The 18,757-nt window shown below is 52.7% G+C and overlaps 1 protein-coding gene across 5 annotated transcripts in view; it reads right to left on the bottom strand.

The window, feature by feature from the left end:
* Window positions 1–15,001, bottom strand: part of mgl (low-density lipoprotein receptor-related protein megalin) — a 158,107-nt gene extending 143,106 nt beyond the window's left edge. For all 5 annotated transcript variants that reach the window (XR_013310170.1, XM_077645080.1, XM_077645091.1 and 2 more), the window contains exon 1: window positions 14,846–15,001. Coding sequence is in view for 4 of the 5 variants with exons in the window: in XM_077645080.1 (XP_077501206.1) it covers window positions 14,846–14,933 (88 nt within the window). In the remaining variant the exon portion in view is untranslated. The remainder of the gene's footprint in view (window positions 1–14,845) is intronic.
* Between the last annotated feature and the right edge of the window lie 3,756 nt (window positions 15,002–18,757).

Below are 18,757 nucleotides of genomic sequence, written 5' to 3'. Positions count from 1 at the left end.
GGATAACAAGCGTCCGCGCTCCGGCCGCGGAAGGCCACCGGGCGGCCGCGTTTGCGAGGATCGCCACCGCTCTCCTTTTCTTTCGCTTTTTGTTCGCTCGGTATGCGCGGCCGACAGACATATTCGAGCCCGTCTCTCTATGAAAACCCCGCGGCCGGGCCGCGTGGGAACTGTACCAGGAAGCGCTTTGCGATGGAGCGGTTCGAAAATAAGCGCCTCCAAACCGGTCTTCTCTCTCGTACGAGCGCGCGCCACGGCAGGCGATGAGAGGCCGCTTTCTGACGGCACCGAACGCGAGCAGGCGCCGCCGCCCATCGGAGGCATGAACGGGCGGCGTTTAGCGCGTGCCTTTTCCCCCGAAAAGAGTAGATCGCCTCCCCCCAAGAGGACGCCCCCGTAAGCAAGAAACATCGAGGAGAAAAATGGGCAAAGCACTGCTAATAGCCAAAGGCTGCTCTCCTCGAAATGAAAATGGAAAATACGACAGTTTTAAGTTTAATTGCGCAAATTATTTCTCTTCTGTCAGCAGATGGATCATTAGCAATACTAATACGGTAATACCACGTGGTATTTCTAGGAAGTTCCAACGCCTTCATTCAAGTAAGCTTCATAGAGTAGGCTCTGAGCGGCTGCGACGAACTAATAGGGATGAACAGAGATATGAATGGTGCCCTAGAAGGGGGAAAAAAGATGTCTGGCGAGTCTATAGCTGGCCACACCAAAATGCAGACAACGATGCCGCAGTGTTCGACGTTTTCAATGAGCCGGGCGGAGACGAGTCAAATAAAAATTAGTGCCTAGAGATATCCACGCCCACCCTTTCGGCTGCCTCGACACCAAGCACATTTGTGACTCGGAGGTAATACGCAGCTGAGTCGAAGCTCGAGTGGTATGCACCACCTTTGCTCCCGACAGTGCCCTGCTGTGCGACCAACTGTAATCAGAAATTCCCTATGTATGTTCGCGGTAATTAGCTGCGGATATTAGACGACATGACGACCCCCATTTCCACACAACGCCCTGAAAATCACTTCAACTGTTTCCTTACCGAAGGAGCACGGGAAGTTTCAGGCTGGTGTGCGTAAAAAATGCACTCAACCTTAAATTTTTAAATTTTGCATTATTGCAGCACGTCATAGTTAGGAGCTGGACTTTTCTGTTTAAACTGAGAAAAAAAGGATGCTAAGTCAGCCGAAGTCAACTTTTGAAGTTCTGTTTAAACCGAAATAGGTCAGTATTCTGTACATGCCCGTCGCAATTTGCTGGCTATCGAGCAAGAGAAAATGAACAAAGTGGTGGCACGGGCTACTGTTGGATTATAAGTAGCGGATTAGTGCATTTTCCCGCGTTGCTCTGCTGCCTTGCATGCCTCTGGAGACCGGGAAACTTGCAGCGAAACGTCGTCCGCCAGCCCAGTGTTGCCATCACCCGTTTAGGGCAGTTACTTGGTCAAATATAGGCGTCTGCACTGCATGTAAGGACACTCGAAACCATGCATAAGCGGCAAGAAAAATGTCACGTTATGGTACAGCAACGGTTAAGCGGCAGCTTCATCACTGACGTCAACACGCAGACCACGCGACGTCCCACCCTTTCGTTCACTACCCAGTGCAACAGTCCAGCGACAACTTGGAAACCCGCCTTTTAGAGATCAACTTCCACTCGAGTTATTCTCTAATGGTTCCATCATTTAACTTCGGTTACTTTTTTTTTTACACTGCCGATAGCATTTTCCTTCTGCAAGCATAGGTGTTATTGCTTAGGAGTAATGAACGACCATTTTTGCTTAAGTACTGATAAATCAAATGATTAGGCGGTCAAAAATGCCAGGATAAACTCAGAACCTTCTGACCACACAGGAATATCACTTATATCGCAGAAAAAAAACGCAGTTCATCAGCAGGAAATAATATTCGCCCAAAAATGATGAGAAGTGCGTTCTAAAATAAACATCCAAAAAAATCAGCCGCATTCTCGAGAAATATAAACCGAAAAGGCCAACCGCTAGTCATAGTGTAGTTAATAGATGCCCCTTTTTTAATGATGCAAAGAAAAAGACAATATCCATTGCCTGCGAAGTAAAATATTTCATTGGGAAAAATTTGAGACACTTGGCAGCACCATCGCCGGCGACAACGCAGCGGAAGACGGGACAAAGCCGCTGCTCGGCGGTGTACGCTCCGAGCGCGCGGCTCTGTCTCGTCTTCCACTGCGTTGCCGGCGGCGATGCTGCAGCTACAGACTGGCACGAAAATACACACAAAATTGAATATATTCAGTCAGGAAACAGGAGAATGAGAAACCTTGAATATACGTCTTATGCGCTACTATATCGGAAACGAGTATGCGGAGTTACCCAATTCTTCACGCTATATTTTCCGCTCAGTAAAAAAAAAAAAATAACCTGCTGCTCGCGCGAATCGCTTAGGCTGCTTGGCAGTGCACCGCCAAGGCTGACCCCGGGTCGCCTTGGAGAAAACCCGATCCGCTACACTGCTGGTGGCACAGAACCGCCCAGAACAAATCCGGTGCCTTCAGAGAAGCCTGAAAAGAAGCGAATCTCCTCGTCCAAGGCGAAAACGAAAGTCACAGACGGGCACCTGTCGACAGTCCGCACTGGGTGGAACAGTCATCTCTGCCCGAGCTAAAAGACGAATGTGCGTAATCTTCTACGCAGCCGTTTAGATGCTGAGGAATCGCGAGAACACTGCCGCTGATGAGCAGGGCCGGCGCGAGACGAGGACGCCACGTTGGAGGCCGTGCTCTCCGTGAACGTCCCAAGGGAAGGTTAAAAATACTCCCTCATACGGCTGACAAAAACACCCGAGTACGAAACAGCTGAATCACAACATACCGCATCAAGCGGCCCAGATCGCGCACAATCGTCCACTTCTCGTTCAAATTAAACGGTTTGAACAGGGGCGGTGAGCAAGAGAGTTAAAGCCACGGCAGAAATGCGAGTGCCGCCAATACGCTCTGGAAGCCGTGAGCACTGACCAGCCGCCATAGCGTAACCAGCGAGTGTGGCTGCGGACAGCGGCCTGAGGGACAGCACCGAAGAAGCTTTAAACACGAATGCGCACCCAGCGAAAACCCGTCCATTGTGTGCAGGTCAGATTTGCCCGGTAAGGAAAGTAAGGAGAATAATGGTAACTGCAGGCCATCAGAAAAGAAAAGGCGCAGTCTTATTCTCGCTAGACATCTCAACTGCGCAGGAAGGGAAGCATTATTTTCGAGCTTGGGGGCGTCTTTAGCGAGCACAGCACACGTGCCCCTGCTCAACTGCATTGAACCTCCGTCGGCAGCCGCGACCGTGTCATGCTAGCGAAAGAGACTGTCGCCTCGTCTTGAAAGAAAAATGTTTCGATGCATCGCTTTCTTTGCAGTGATGCGCTGGACAATGGTAATCATTAGTCGCGACGGGGAATTCACCTACGCCAGCTGAACGATTTATAATTGATTTTTGTGTCCTTTCGGTTTCAAAAGCCAAACGACGGCTGTGCCGTCACAGACGATGTGAGGTCACGTGAGACACGCAAAAACTGCGATATAATCGCTTGTTCATTTTTTTTTCTCATTTCAACTCGTATGCAGGCTTGCGTAAAAGCTGATGTGAATTAAAAAGATGAAAGCAGCGACCATCCTGCAGTTTTTGAATGCCTCACGTGAATAGAGCGCGTCTTATATACGCCACAGTCGTCGTCTGACTGCTAAAATCGAAACCGGAAGAGCAGGATATAAAAAAAAATCCATTATAAATTATTTACCGCTTGTTGGCGCAATCCACATGACTATGTTTTCTAATGTGCTGCGCATCATACTAAAGAGAGAAACCTAACTAAAATTTGGTCTCTACTCCTTTAATCCCTTCCAACTAGTAAAATTAAAATTAATGTAGAATGGCTCGCGACTATAGCTACTAATTTCTTAAAACAATAATTTACAAACGTGCGCCACCTCGTGTTGTAAAAAGGAGACCTGCTCCATCTCGAACTCACTTATTCTGCGTCTTGCTATCAGAAAGATGACCGCCAGGTCGAGAGTGTGCCACGCGTCGCCAGCTGTTGAGCTTCGCGGGCCCCCTCGCTGGCGATGAGACCACAGAACAAGTGGCCGCGCTAAGCGCCGGGCCTCGCTTGTGGCGAGGGGATGGATTGCGCGTATTTATGGACTTGTACTTGTTACTAAAGGGCACCAAATCCGTCAATGCCTCACAGATTACAAGCTTCGCATTCGTGGTGTAACCGTTTTCTTTGAAAGCAACTACCCGCTGGTTATTTCCCAACCAGTTTCGCTGCAAGTGCGTCTTATGGAATACAGGCTGAAGTTTATGAAACGGAAAATGAGTCTCGCGTTGACTGCAGCAAGCGTACAAGTGTTTGTACAAACAGCCATGAAAACAATTCAGGACAGCAAAATGCAAGTTACACAGGCGATCTACGATAAGTCGCGGTACCGACGCGGACACCTGCAACTGCAAGCGGCGAGAAAATTATTCACGCGGTTTGAGGTGTCTAGCGACGAATTTCGCTGTCGCCAAACGTAACAGCGAGATGCGTGCGTAAACACTGCAAACGAGGTGCAACTACTGCGCACACACTCAAACATTGCTTTCACCACCGCAAGTTTTAGATCAAGTGAGGCGGAAAAGCGCAGAAGCGGCGGTGTTCAGGACTTGCGTAGCCGTAGTCTCCAAAAGCAGAGCGCCCCCGATTTTTCACCTCTTTTGTCACTACAGCCTTTCATTACCAGAGAAGGTCGCACGTTGCTTCGGCTGCATTCGCAAACCAGCCTCTGCACGGTGGCTCCAGAAGCCGCGTGTCAGTCAGCCCTGGCACAGCGTCCGCGACTCCGGGCCTCCGGGGGAGGGGGCGAGGTCGCCCTGTGCAAACCCCTGCCGGGCGCGAGGGGGCCGAAATTAGGCCCGATAATTTGTACCCGTCCCGTAATGGCCGTGGCCCCAGAACAGGTTCCCCGACGGCGGAGAAGGAGACCAGTGGCCGCCGCGGACCACGCCAACAGCCTGGCGTGCGCGCACCGGAAGGCACCGGGCATTATGCAACAGAGCCCACCGACTCCCCGCGATGCCCGTCGCAAACCGCTCGGGGCAGCCACACGCACGACCGAGGGCAGCGCTCGAGTCTGGAAGTGGCGAGAGGGAAGGGTTGCAACACATCCCAGCAGGCGTCCGTCCTCCAGAGGGCGCACAAGAGGGCGTACTTGCGCACAAGACCTAAACCCCATGTAGGCCTCCCGAGTTTCTGCCCCTTTCTGTAACCGCTGCTTATGCTCAAACATCGCCCTTTTCGCTAGCTAGCCTCCTCCCCAGCACTTGGCAACTGCCCGGTTTTCATACTGTGGCGTTTGTCGGAAGTGATAACCTCGTGGGAGAATACGGTGCCCGGCACGGGAGAATTTAACTGGGGTTAAATTACAGTTACACACAATAAAAACTTGGAACGCACAGTGACGATAACATAGTCCGTGTGAGGCCACCATTTACTCTTATTTGATGCTCTGGAAGTGTATTTAGCACACGCTGCCTTAACACGCAAATCAAGCTAACAGGAGCAAACAACGAAAATTGTTTCGGCGGCGTCCAGGGACGATGGACAGCTGTTAGCTGACCACGGTGCTCCCGACTTGGGAGAACACCTGGCCCACCCCAACGGCGAATACGCATGCCCTGACAGGAAACCAAGCAAGCAGAAGAGAATCAAAGAAGCAGATGCCATCCGGAAACAGTAGCAGCAAGCGTCTGGGGACACTGCAACTGCAACTTTCGGGGAGAGAAAACGAAGGGTTTCGCACGAATCAGGCTGCGGACAGTGAGCGCGCGGCAAGACACGCGTATGCAGGAGCCCCGAGTGCGCCTTCGCAAAAAAAAGAAAGACGGCAAAGGGGTAGCGAAAGGCTCAGCGCCAAGGCCGGCACGCGAGGGGCCCCGGCGCAGCAGTGGAAACCGGGAAACTGGTTGGGCGAGGGGCGGACGAGGTCGTCGTTCCTGCAGGCGCCCTTCTCGCCTTTGGGCAGAGGATCCGCCGCGTGATGCACGGCCGGCCCGGGCGCGCAACCTCCCGCCGCGTGTGCGCCACGATAGCTGGTGCCGCGGGCAGCCGCTCTCCCTGGCACACGCGAAACCCTGCGGCCGGCCGGCCGGCGCCACGCGCACCGAATTTCGACATCCCATCTCTCTTGCTCAGCGCACGACTGAAGAGGCTAAGCCTTGCAGCGCCCATTAACCATAGCGTATTCCGAGGCCCGCTCCTGATAGGCCGCCAGTGAGAAGTGAGCGAAGCTTTCTCTCAAGCGGGGGAAGCTCCCCAAAGCGACTTATCTGCTTCCGCGGAAGGCGAAGCTGCACATATCGCTCTTGCAGAAACATGCATGGATTCTCCTGGTTAGCCGCAGCACGTACAAGGGAACTGCACGCATCAGCATCGTAATGGCAGTGCCCACCAGGTTCAAACCGACTTCCTGGCTCATCCCTGAGTTGCTTTCAGCCGTTGCTCTGGCAGCAGTGAGAAGAAATGCCGCCCGCGGAGATTTTCGGTGTACTAGGAAGACGCAACACGTTTAGATACGCGGGCTGCCTACGGTAACGTGCCTGTGTGCCAAAATAAGAGAGAAACTCTCGGAGACTGCACCATAAACGATGGGCTTCTCTGTGGGCCCCTTTTAAAGGCACACACATTCGTCGGCTGCCTTCCCGGGCGCCACTGCTCGCACTGCGGAAAGTGGGGAAGGTGGCAGTATGCACTTTCCCCACTTGCGCAGTATGCAGTTCAGACTCTACGGCCCCTTCAATAAGAAAAAAAAAAGCGTGAAAATGTGTAGGCCCCAGCACGACTGCCAAATAAATCCCATGACGGCAGAGAGTCGCCGTCAACGGTGACGCTTGGACAGACAGCAGCCCCTGCTTGGAAACTTTTCCGTTATCGGAGGGAGGGGGCAGCCGTGGTTGAAGCGTCACCACTCCCAGTCTTCCATCAAGACAGTTCCTCCCCGATCCGACAACACACGCGCACCGATGCCCCGAGCTGCAAAGGCGACGATCGAGAAAATAAGAGAAAAAAAAAAGCAAACGAAACCGCTTTCCGTCAAGAGTGACGCCAGCCGGCGGCCTTCGTTTACTGCTATTGGGTCACGTACGACTAACTTTTCCTCCTCACCGGCACGCGGCGTTCCTTCATTTGCCGTCGGATATAGACGATGGGCCGAGGCGGCACCGCAGTGTGGTACCGCACACACTACGCTGCAGCAGCAGCAGCACGGCGCGAGGCCATAGCGGAAATGGACTCGAGACGCAGTACGACCCTCATTCCGGGAAAAGTCCGAAGCCTCCTCCCCCCCCCCCCCCCCCTCAAGCGGTGCGGCGACGCAATGGGGAGGCGATCAATGTATGAGCGAAACGTAAAACCAACACTGCGGACGCACATTTCTCGCCCCACATATGTCGTCACCCGTCAATTTATTCTTCTCCTTTTGTGCAGACGATGATCACGCCATGCACTTTCGAGAGCTTGCGAGCCTCACGGCTACGCGCACGGAACAGGGGGCCAGCACGACGCTGGTGGGCGGCGGCAACGCAAACAGCCCTAATGCAAACAAAAAACGCCACCCAATTTTGGTCTGCCCACGTGTTCATTTTGGCTCTATCGAAAAAGGCGGAAACCGTATGTTTTGTTACGACGCCAACAGCGTTCCGTGAGGGACTTCAGTTCGATCATGCAACCAAGCCACCGTCTCCTCCTCTCCTTGTGATCGCGTACTTCTCACTTAGCAACACAACTCTTCGATAAAAAAAAAATAGAAGCAGAATATTCTGCTGCCGGAAAGTCAGTTAGCGAAACAGTGAAAACACCGCACAACCTCGACGAGATGCGTTACTACATCTGCCACGCACGTGCAACGCCGCCGTGATGTCGCGCTGCCGGAATCAACGCGGGACCGTTACGGAGAACGAGTAGACACTACGGGTATAGCTGGATGTTGTCTGCCGTGCGCCGAGCCACAGATTATTCATAACTTCCTCCCCAATGCTCGAAAGCAGCTTCAAGTACCGCACCATTTTCTCGACATCAATGGCTGGAAACAATGCGCTATAGAGCACTTCTGGAAGCCTGGCACACACTGCACCCTTGGACAGAGCGTGGACTGCACGAGGACAAAGGCTAGCAGCAGCCGCAGGCATGCGGCTGCGGCCTGAAGACTTGAAACAAGAAAAACGCGCTTTCCGATTCCCCACAGTCGGAGTCGAACCAGCTAACGAAAATTGAATTTTTAAACAGAAATTCCAGGGATGCACAATCTCGCATTAAGGACGAAGACACGCAGCGCTGACTACTCGAACGGACAAACGTGGACATATGCGCAATGTCTGCCTAGCCACACTGGTGCGGCAACACACTCCTCTTTTCCTTGAAATGCTTTGCAGGGATGGGTGACCTTTCCTCGGGCAGGCGGCCTCAATTGTAACGGCTGCCATAAGAAGGCGGAAACGTCGCCGTCAGCGGCAGAACAGCCACCGCGACACATTCCGGCCCCCAGCAGCGACGACGATCATGTCGCCAATGCGCAGCAGCCGCTCGAAAGAAAGCTCCCAAAGTGAAAAGAAAAGGCGCGTGCGGCAGCTCTTGCCGCGACGCGTCGAAAGTTATTATACGCTCCTCTTAAAAGAAGCACGAAAGAAGGCATCCCCCCCTCCGGCGGGCCACGGGTAGACGGACGCCTCAAGACGGCATGCTGGGTAATTTTCCAAGACGGCGTTAGCTGACCCGCGACACGAGCGTGCTTGGTTAACAAAAAGGCGCTGTCACGAAAGGTGGGCGTGCAGAGAGACAGCCGACGGTAACGACCGCTGGAGACAAGAACGCGCACCAAAAATGCCCGAACACGATTGGAATATTTGGTTGTTTTTTTTTTTTTTTGGGGGGGGGGAAGGAAATGGCGCAGTATCTGTCTCATATATCTTTGGACACCTGAACCGCGCCGTAAGGGAAGGGATAAAGGAGGGAGTGAAAGAAGAAAGGAAGAGAGGTGCCGTAGTGGAGGGCTCCGGAATAATTTCGACCACCTGGGGATCTTTAACGTGCACTGACATCGCACAGCACACGGGCGCCTTAGCGTTTTTCCTCCATAAAAACGCAGCCGCCGCGGTCGGGTTCGAACCCGGGAACTCCGGATCAGTAGTCGAGCGCCCTAACCACTGAGCCACCGCGGCGGGGCATTGGAATATTTGCAGATCGTACTTCTCCGAATGTCTGCTCAGTGAGACGGCGGTCATTCACCAAGAACTGCCAGCGCTTAAGAACGTGCGCGCAGCTTCGCGATCAGAGGAACCGATAATAAAAGGAGTAAAACTCTTCCGACTTCATCAGCGCCGATTCAATGCAACCATCTCAAGCGGATACAAAGACGCAATACCTTCCGCTCTTGCTGAGCACAACAGGAAGGGGCGGTGCGGCACGTTCTAGAGCGCGCCTGAATACCAATGCCACGGCGCAGAAGCCACATTTTCTTCCATCAAAGAGGCTCCGTCAGCAAAAAGTTCCAACGCCGTGAGGCCGTGTCGAATCACACCACTCGAGGCAAGAAAAAAAATGAGAAAAAAAAAACGCCGATCCATCGGAGATGAAATTCTCCGCTTCGCCCCCTCGGATCTAGAGCGGTGCTGTCGAGGCCATTTACATTTAGTCCTGTCAATGTTTGGGCCCTGACGCCTGGCGACGAGGCCGCCAAATGGATGCTGCGAAATGGAAAGATTTGACCACCGCAGCCTTCCGGGACTGCGCGTGAACGAATGCGCCAGGGTCCCTAGAAATAAACGACGAAAACTCACCGGCCCACAATTTTTAAGAATGGCTCGGTTACAGCACCTCCGCATAAATCCACGGGCTGCTGAAATTAGGAAAAGTAAACGCGGCAAAGTATCTGTGTGCACCGACTCCCAAGCTAAGGACGTCTTTTGCGAAGCTCCGAACCCGAGGCGTTCACGGTAACGCGACCACAGAACGCGCGAGCATTCGCACGCTCCGAGAGTAGACTCATCTTCGCTACACTTCCGTTAAACACGCAGAAAACGCGCCGAGCATTTTTTTCTTCCTGACGCTCACGGATCTGACAGCGTGAACGCGGCTTCACTTCCTCTCGAGCACAAAGTTCCAAGCCTTGCGTCAGTCGCAGGAAAAACAACACTGCGCAGCAATACCGCAACGTCTGGACGATGCACTGAGCAGACACACCATCCTAACTGATCGGAGCTGCATCGATAAGCGGGCCGCTGCGTACGGAGCTCTTAAAAGGAGGCCCAGGCGCGACACGTGCACTCGCTACCGTGCACGCCGAAAAAAGGCAGGAGTGTTCTTGGAGCCACCTTCGTTGCCGGTGGGTGCATCCATTAACCCGATTCCGCAACGGCACCGCAGGCGCGGCCCCACCAACGTCAGCAGGCATTCCTCGGTTGCATCCGAATCGGGCTCGAGGCTGCCGCGTAATCGTGCGCGGGCCGAGCCGAAAGCCCGCAAGGCGGGAAACGAAACTAATTTATTCTCAGCCCGGGTTGAGCCCAGTCGCTTCAACGCGGGGTTCCGCAAAGCTTTCACTAGAAACGCAAAAGCTTTCACATTAACGTTTCACAGCAACTTTTTTTTCCTTTCCAATACTCATTTCTGACGAGTGCTACGCATGCGCCACCCGGCACGCGAAGAACTTGGCTGGATAAAATTCTAGCCTTGCGTTAGGGTTGACGGTTTTAAAGGGGTGCAGCTGCATATTTCACAGTGTTGCGCCTCTTTGTGGTTTGTCGTACAAGGTCAGTACGCAAACTACTGCGCACTTTCCTTTATATATATGCATGTTCGCAATATAACTGAGCATTCAAAATACCTCCACTTGCCACAAGGCTCAATTTTACAATGCCATACGGTGCACTCGGTGAGAACTCCTACGGGCTTCTGCACAGCGTTCACTCCCAAGCTGGCAGGGTTTCTGGAGACATGCACGGGAACAGACGCCTGTTCTCGCCCAGCCCAGCTGACTGGGTTAACCGGATTAGTCCGGGCCTCTGTAGAGGGAACTTGTATAGGCCGCATTCGCGCCGCGGGCCTCTAATCATGCAGGCAACTCCAAATTCACCACGATCCATTTCAGCCTTTCCCTTTGCTGTGCGGAGGAAAACTGAAAACAGCGGTCAGCATCACCCAGCGAAGCTCGCACAGAACGTTAACGGCTCGTTGCAAAAATTTGTAGATTTTGGACACATTAGCAGGGCGACAAGCTACAGAAAGAACGCCTAGGGTTTCTTTTTTTTTTTCCTTACGTTCGGCACCGCGCTACACAAAACAAGGCGGATAGCTACTGCTACGTTATTTAGCGACTTTGCGAGTATCACATCCCGAGGATAATCAGCGGGATAGTACAATCTTCGAAAAGATAAACGACGTTTTAACTTGTACGTCTCAGTACACTGGGCATCCAGCAATTTGCTTCGAAGAAATACGATCGCCACTGCGCGAATGACAAGCACACGGTCGCCAGCAGAAGGCGATGGCTTCGACGACACGTCCAAACGCTAGCAGAACAGCCATCGAATCAGCGAATTTCAGAGCGGTTTCGACGTCAGATTAGCGCACACCATGAAAGCCGAGGTGAAGGGCGACTTCAGACTCATTTCCGAGCACTACAGACGTCTTCAGCAGCGTCAAAGTACGAGGAGTCACCAATTATCAATTACCTTCTACACCACGGTGAAACACCAAGGCACAAGCGTGAATTGCGCGACGACTGAAGTCCTGGCGAACCGTTACATTCGCACCGAATGCCGAGACGCACCCTGCCGTGGGCAGTCAGCCCGCTGGGTGCGGCAGCGCATGCGACGGGCGCGCGTGCCACTCGGCGACGGGACGATGACAAGGCCTCGGGAGCATGGGGCCGCTGGCGGCGGCGGCTTCAAGGACGACCGAGAGCGTACTACGCGACCGGCCTCCCGGGGCATACCTCGGCAGCCGAACGAAATGCAGTTTCTTGCAGCCGCAGTAACCTCTCCTACAAGTTAAGTAAGTACCGATGCAGGGAGGCAAAAAATAAAAAGAAACGACGTTACTTTGCACTCTTCCTCAGTGAGGCAGTCGAACCAGCTCAACAGCCACTGACAAACAAAAAAAAAGAGCACCCGCACACGCCTGCGCTTTTGGCCAACAGTGACCAACACGTTGCAATTAAAACAGCGTTTAGAACTAACTCAACTTTCGACGCGGCAAGCATAAAAACGGTGGCCCCGTCTTAGTCTCTTAACGTGTCAAAATATTTTATGCCGCACCGGGCGTAAGCAGAGTCCCTCATCATGTACGCTATTGAGGGCGACCGGCTCGGAAACGCTGGTGGCTACGGCTAGCACAGGAACGTCCTGACGCCCGGCTGTGGTCCCTGCACGAGTGCAGGCAGTCACAAGCGGCGGTCATACGATGCACTGGCACAACTTATGTCACCTGCGGAGCAACAGCCCAATGACGACGTGTCCATAAAAAGGGGGGAAAAATACTGTAAATACTAGCGAGCAAGCCGCACGACGAGAACAGAGCCCATGTCCAAACGAATGAACTTCATTCGTTGTAGCAGAGAGAAAGAAGTTGTGCCAAGATCGAAGCAGGGCAGAAAGGACGGCACCTTTCTAACCCGCCGTCCGGTCGCAAAGGGTGCGCTCATGAGGAAATTGGCGCCGACAAAGTCCGCCAGTGAGCGCATTCAGAGAGCCCCACCAGTCGAAAGGGACGATTACACCCTAAACTTGCAATACAGTCAGGTTCCATACCGGAGGAGCTAGCGGAAAACATGAAAAATCGATTGGAAAAGTAAAGATGCACGGGACGGGCGGCGGGACACCGGTCGAGCAAGATGCTGCAAGCGACACTGCTTTTTTTCTCCCCAGGCACGAGCAAGAGCGGCTTGCATTCCGGATTGGGAACGGCCTCTGCGAACAGCCACGGGTCGACGCGGAACCCACCACCACGCCTGGTTCGACAAGTGCCGAACGGCAACGGCATTCCCCGCACGCCACGGGTTTGCCTCAGGTGGGGTCAGACAAACAGCGCCGTCTCCCCCCCTCCGCCGGGGAAGGGACGGGGGCGCCCGAGCAACAGGCAAAACAGAAAAAGATGGCGGTCACTCATGCATCACAGTTCCGCCGGTTCCACTCGGTGCGGCCGAGGAAGCGCGGCGAGCCGAGCAAGTCCCCGCGCCAGCCGGCGGCGAGCATCCCGCCGCTCGCGCTGATTCAACGCCGCTAGTTACTTATTCACCCCACGCGCTGGATCCCAGACCCGCCGAAGCGCGGAAGAGGCGCCAAGAAAGGCTAAAAAAGACTCCCCCCTGCGAGCGGACAGAATGCACAAGGCGCGACGCAGAGACTTTCGGCAAAGACAACGCAGGCGAGATGATGAAACATCCACTTGGCAAGCTCTCCGATCCTGGAAATAAGACGAGCCGAAAAATGCGAGTCGCTGCACCTCCGGGCAACGCGACGCACTCGGGAAGTGCGGAGCGATGACACGTTGCGCACGAAGTCGTCAGCGCAGAAACGAGTTCGGCTGGATCGGGAAGAATTCTGACGATGCCAACGAGGTAGCTTTTTTTTCGCATAACGTCGAGCACCAGGCTTCATTACGAGCAATTAAGTGCCTTGACCCAAAAATGCGCATGTCACACTTCCAATAACGCGCTTCGTTTAAGAGCGCACTCCCGCGAACTAACTTGTTCACTCCTGGGCTCGAACGAGTGAACGGCGACCTGTTGATGCACGGCTCTGCCAAGCGAACCTCGTGACAGAGCGCAAGCAGCAACCAGTGCTCACAGGGACGCAATCGCAGTACTACGTATACGACTCGGTGCTTGTCCGGTAATCGAGTGAAATGCATGAACTGCTCCGACGATGTTAATGACGCACACTTCGTGGCAATACAACTCTTTTGCAGCCGCATACCAACGACTCGTGAGAACGACACCGTAAAGAAAGCCAACGCCGCATTTCAACCAAGGATTCCGTCTGGTCGAGTTGCAATGCGCAGAGTCGAACACGAGCCGTAAAACTGCAACCGCAATTCAGCGAGCGTTGAATGTTCATGTGGCGTCTGAACTTTGCCGTCGCAGCCCGCAACCACCCATCGAGTCGCGATTTGTCACTTCTAAGCGCCTTCTCACAAAACACGGCATGCCATTCCTCCGCCCTTCGCAGGTGCCTTCGAATAATGACATCAAAGGCCTGCCGTGTGTATACTGCTTGCAGCTGTCGCACAAACGTCTATTCAAAACAACATAGTAGCGCAACGCGATAGCGCACGCTTTTTTGATTGGCCGAGCTATCTGCTCCGCCAAATGAAGAAGCGCCCGCTACTTGGCATACGCTTTATTTCAGCATAAAAGCGTCCGCATTTGTGAAAGGTACCCAGACATCTAGCATTACACACAACGGTCTGACACGAGCAAAAAATTTCGCGCGATGGCTCGCAGCACCGCCGTGTATCAACTAACCGGACCTGCCACGTTGTTACGGCGGGAGCATGTCCGAAGAGCGAGAGGGGGGGGGCGACCCGACGTGCACTCGCACGGTATCATCAGTCCGGCAACGAGCACAGGCTGCGCGGAACGCAGAACGCAAGTGCTTTTACGCCGACTGCTGTCCGCTCCAAAGAGATTTTCAGCGCAAGACATGGGAAGCCCCACAACAAACCACGCGTTCTTCTGACATGCCGGCAACAACGTGTCAGGGAATGGGACGCTCGGCGCGACGCGGTAAACAAAACAGTGTCACCGAGCAACCGAGCTGCGCCTGAATCCCTGCCGTACTCACCTACTTCCGCTGAATCAGAGGCCGACGTTACGCACAGCAGCACGCAAACAGTCCCCAAGAGTACCCGGCGGTTATCCGAAAAGCCCATCTCGGTGGCCGCGCATCAGTTCATCCTGCAGCCGATGAGCAGATTCAAGACTGAGCGGCAACTCGCCGGCGCTTCGCCAGCTTCGACGCTCTCCCCGAGGAGGCGCTGAGCCCGAGCGGCCTCGCGCATGCGCACTGGCGCCGGCGGGACGCGCTCGCTCCGGCTACGTGCGCCTTGCGCCGGCAGCGCCCGACGCGGCGGCGCTTGGCCGCTCCAAGACGGGGCAAGGGTTACTGACTGGAAATCCTCGCCGGGCACGCTGAGACCGCCGCACCACCGGGGCTGGTCCTCTGAACCACCTTGCTGCTGTATTTGCGGTCCTGTTTTTGCTTTCGCGCTGACCGCCGCTTGCCAGGCCGGCGTGCTGAGAGCCTTGCATCCTCTCGAGGAGCTCCGCTGGCGCCGGGGCATGTTTATGCCACGTGGTCCCTTTCGTTTTTTTGTTTTGTTTTTACGGCACAAGAGCACGCGCAATCCTGTCTGACTGCTTTCGGCCCGACTGCATGGGTCATCAGATCGGACATTTTGAACAGTTACTTTTAAATGTTGCCGAGAGTAGCGCAACTTGGGACGAGTTGTTGCACAAGTCCGGCGAACATTCTGCAACACACAAATGAAAACCTACGAGGAAGGAAAAAAAGTTCATAAATGCGAACGGCCTCAAAAGCAAAGGACTCGTGCTCGCAAAAACTAGCAGCTTGTCTCTTCTATTATCGTTTCCAGCTACAATGATAAAACAGATTGCTGTAATTTTAATGATGTTAATATACCGATTAAAATAAGGATAAAAACTACAGCGCCAAGCTATGATGACGAAAACAAAGTGTTGATGAAGATTCTTGCTGGTTGAATAAGCACGTGAAACTCAATGCTTATGTGATCGCTCATGTTTCTTGTAGTAGAAAGAGAGTGCGTCACTCATGATACCGTTTTTTCCGGCATACGCGTTGCATGAGTCCTGCACCGACAATGTGAACAAAAGAAACATGTTTAACTGCACTGCAGCGTGTCGGTAAAACCAAAATGTGCGCTGACTCGTTTTGTGGTAAGTGTGATATCACATGGCTGGCATGTTCTTCTTTCAGACAGAACCCATACGCGACCGGGAAACTTCGTTTGAGTTTATTGGGTGCTCTGAGGGCATACAAACTTATTGGGAGCGCATCCACTAAGGCGGACGCTATGCCCGACAACGATGACACGTGCCCGGCTGTAGTACTGATGGAATAGGTTAGACTGTAATGGCTAGGACTGGATGTCGGTTTTGCTCAACAAAAGAGGCCGTCAGTCGAGCATCCCGGAATTTCGATTCCATAAGACACTGCGCGAATGCATACGTGCCAGAAGACTCGCGGACCGAGGAGACGTACGAAATAAATTCAAACGTATTTTTGCCATGATAGCTGTATACTTTGGGACTGTGGACAATAAGCCTCGAAGAGTGAAGGCTGACAAAGTTATGCGATTCTTTCGATGGTCACTTTACTGGTAGGAAGACTTCTTTTTGTAACCCTGCAACGAGAAAAACAAAGCACCATAGTCCTCGTGAATGGCAATGTTTCGGGCTTCTTCCATGTACTCAATGCGCGTGATCTTTCGCTTTCTTGCATCGCCATGTGCAACGGTCCCCCATGTAACACCGTGTTAACCGAGTGTAACGTTCACGGGCGCCACATCGATTGGAAATACACCGCGTTGATACGACGGCGATATGCTGCTTGTGCGCACTGAGCTTGGCGCGCCTGTGGGAAGTGTACGGGGCCCGGCTCAGCGCACGCCGGAACAGCTCGTCGCCGCAGACCGTAGCTGTGACACAGGCCGGAAAGCAAAATGTAAACCACTTCTGGCATTCTTCAGTCGTGAAACATAAAGAGCTGACGTCTAGCAAAGGCAGACGGAATATTGTCTCGCGACCTTTTCGGCATTTTACAAAAGAGTACACATCAATCATAAACTGCGACTTCATAACCTGTGAGCCTCAGCAAAGATATGACAGCGCTGCTAACGCACACCAGACACGTATCCAAGAGGGGGGAGTGGGGAGACAACCTCCTCCTCCCCCCCCCCCCCCCCCCCGTTCTTTCGGCTGTGCCTAGCCAGCTGCATACCAGCCCGCCAGCTAGAAAAATTACCTTGGGCCCCTCCAGAAAAAAAATTCCTGGATGTGTGCTTGACGCAAAACTCTTGGTACTTTTCACAGGCGACACGTCTGCCAGACCATGCTTTTTTGGAGCACTTTTCTTAAAACAAACAGCTTTAAACGAACAAAATGCCCGAGCAATAAAACTCCATCCCAACTGCGGCAGAAATGGGCAGCCACATTGTAACCCATTGGCCAACGCCCTCGCAGATGAGAGATGAGTAGAAGGGCAGCAGGGATGAGATGGCTTTTTAATATTTACCTTAATGATTTAATTATTTGCGCTTATGCAAAAAATGTCATATAAGATGATGACTAGTATTTTTCTCTCCCTTGTACGACCTTCAAAAATGAATTAATGCATGTAATGTAAAACTGCAATCGCTACACAAACGGCACACAGTGAATTCCATGCGGATTAACCCTTCCGATACCGAAGACAAGCGGGTTCGTCCACACAATCTGTACCACACTTTCCCCGAAGGCGAGCTATGGGCACGTCGTCGCTCGTCCAGGTTCCCACCCCGTAGCGAACACGAGCATGGTTTGCCCCAGTGCTTCTAAGTATACGCTGCCATCAACATACGACGCTACAGAAAAAATAAAAAGTTTTATGGCCCCCCGGCAAATCCGGCCGAAAATAATTTGAACGCTAGTACCAGGCAACTTGACACGGCGGCCGGTGGTGAGGAAAAATTCCCGCGCGGACGAGTCTGTGCAGAAAAGTGGGCCGGAAACGATGTTTCCGCTGATTCAGAAGCTGAAATCAATTTTCAAATAGTAAGAGTGCTGCCAGCGAGCTGCTGTGTTATACTTCCAAGTCGACGGATTCTGAAGAGGAGAATGTTTCGGTTTTCCGACAGTGGACGTCGACCATCCCCCGCCTTCGCCTCAACGTTTTCCACTGAGAGGTGGGAAGGAGGCGCATGTGGATTTCGGGCTGAACGCAGCGGAGATTCGAATGGCTGCAAACCTCCCGCATCGGGGCCTAGATAAGAAATGAAGTGTGTCCGACGATTTGGCGCCAGGTCTTGGGGTGTCATTTTCCGCGGTACCTACACGTCGCCGCTTAATCTGCTTCCAAAACTAAACAAAAAGCATCTGAAAAGAAACTATGAATGTATTGCGAAGACTATGGTGTGGCGCTGTGCGCGGTAGCCTGATTTGAGAGTACCATGCCAATGAAAACCGTTCAGCTATCGGACCGGCCTAAGTCCAGTACTCTTGGACATCAGTTTTAATTGTGAGCCAAATGTGGAATATTCTCGGGTACATTTATGGAAATATTGAGAGTAGGTCCATTATTCCGATGCGTAGCAAAATCTTTCTTTTAAAGCTTGCTCATCGCTCGCATGGAGTAGCTAAGACAGACATAGAAAACCAATGGGGAACGTTTTTGACGATAGCAAAAACGTTAATAGCAAAAAATGCAAGTTTTCCGAGTGGAGATTTGCGAAAAAATTGATTGTTATAGTGGAAAAAAATTTGCGTTCAAAAAAACTGTCTGTTGAAAAATGCGCTTGTCCAGAATTTCTGGGTATGCTTTCTGAGAAGCTATTGCTTCCAACCACATTTCTCGGCCACAAAAATCCATGAAAAGTGAACTTTCCGGGCGAACACTTTAGCCACAACCACGAATTACCGAGAGAAATATGTGAAGTAAAGCCAAACTGAGGCAAATGTT

The sequence above is a fragment of the Amblyomma americanum genome, chromosome 1, assembly GCF_052857255.1.
Source record: "Amblyomma americanum isolate KBUSLIRL-KWMA chromosome 1, ASM5285725v1, whole genome shotgun sequence".
NCBI classification, from domain to species: domain Eukaryota; kingdom Metazoa; phylum Arthropoda; class Arachnida; order Ixodida; family Ixodidae; genus Amblyomma; species Amblyomma americanum.
Note: the sequence above shows the minus strand (reverse complement) of the source record. Positions and strands in the feature narration are given on the sequence as shown.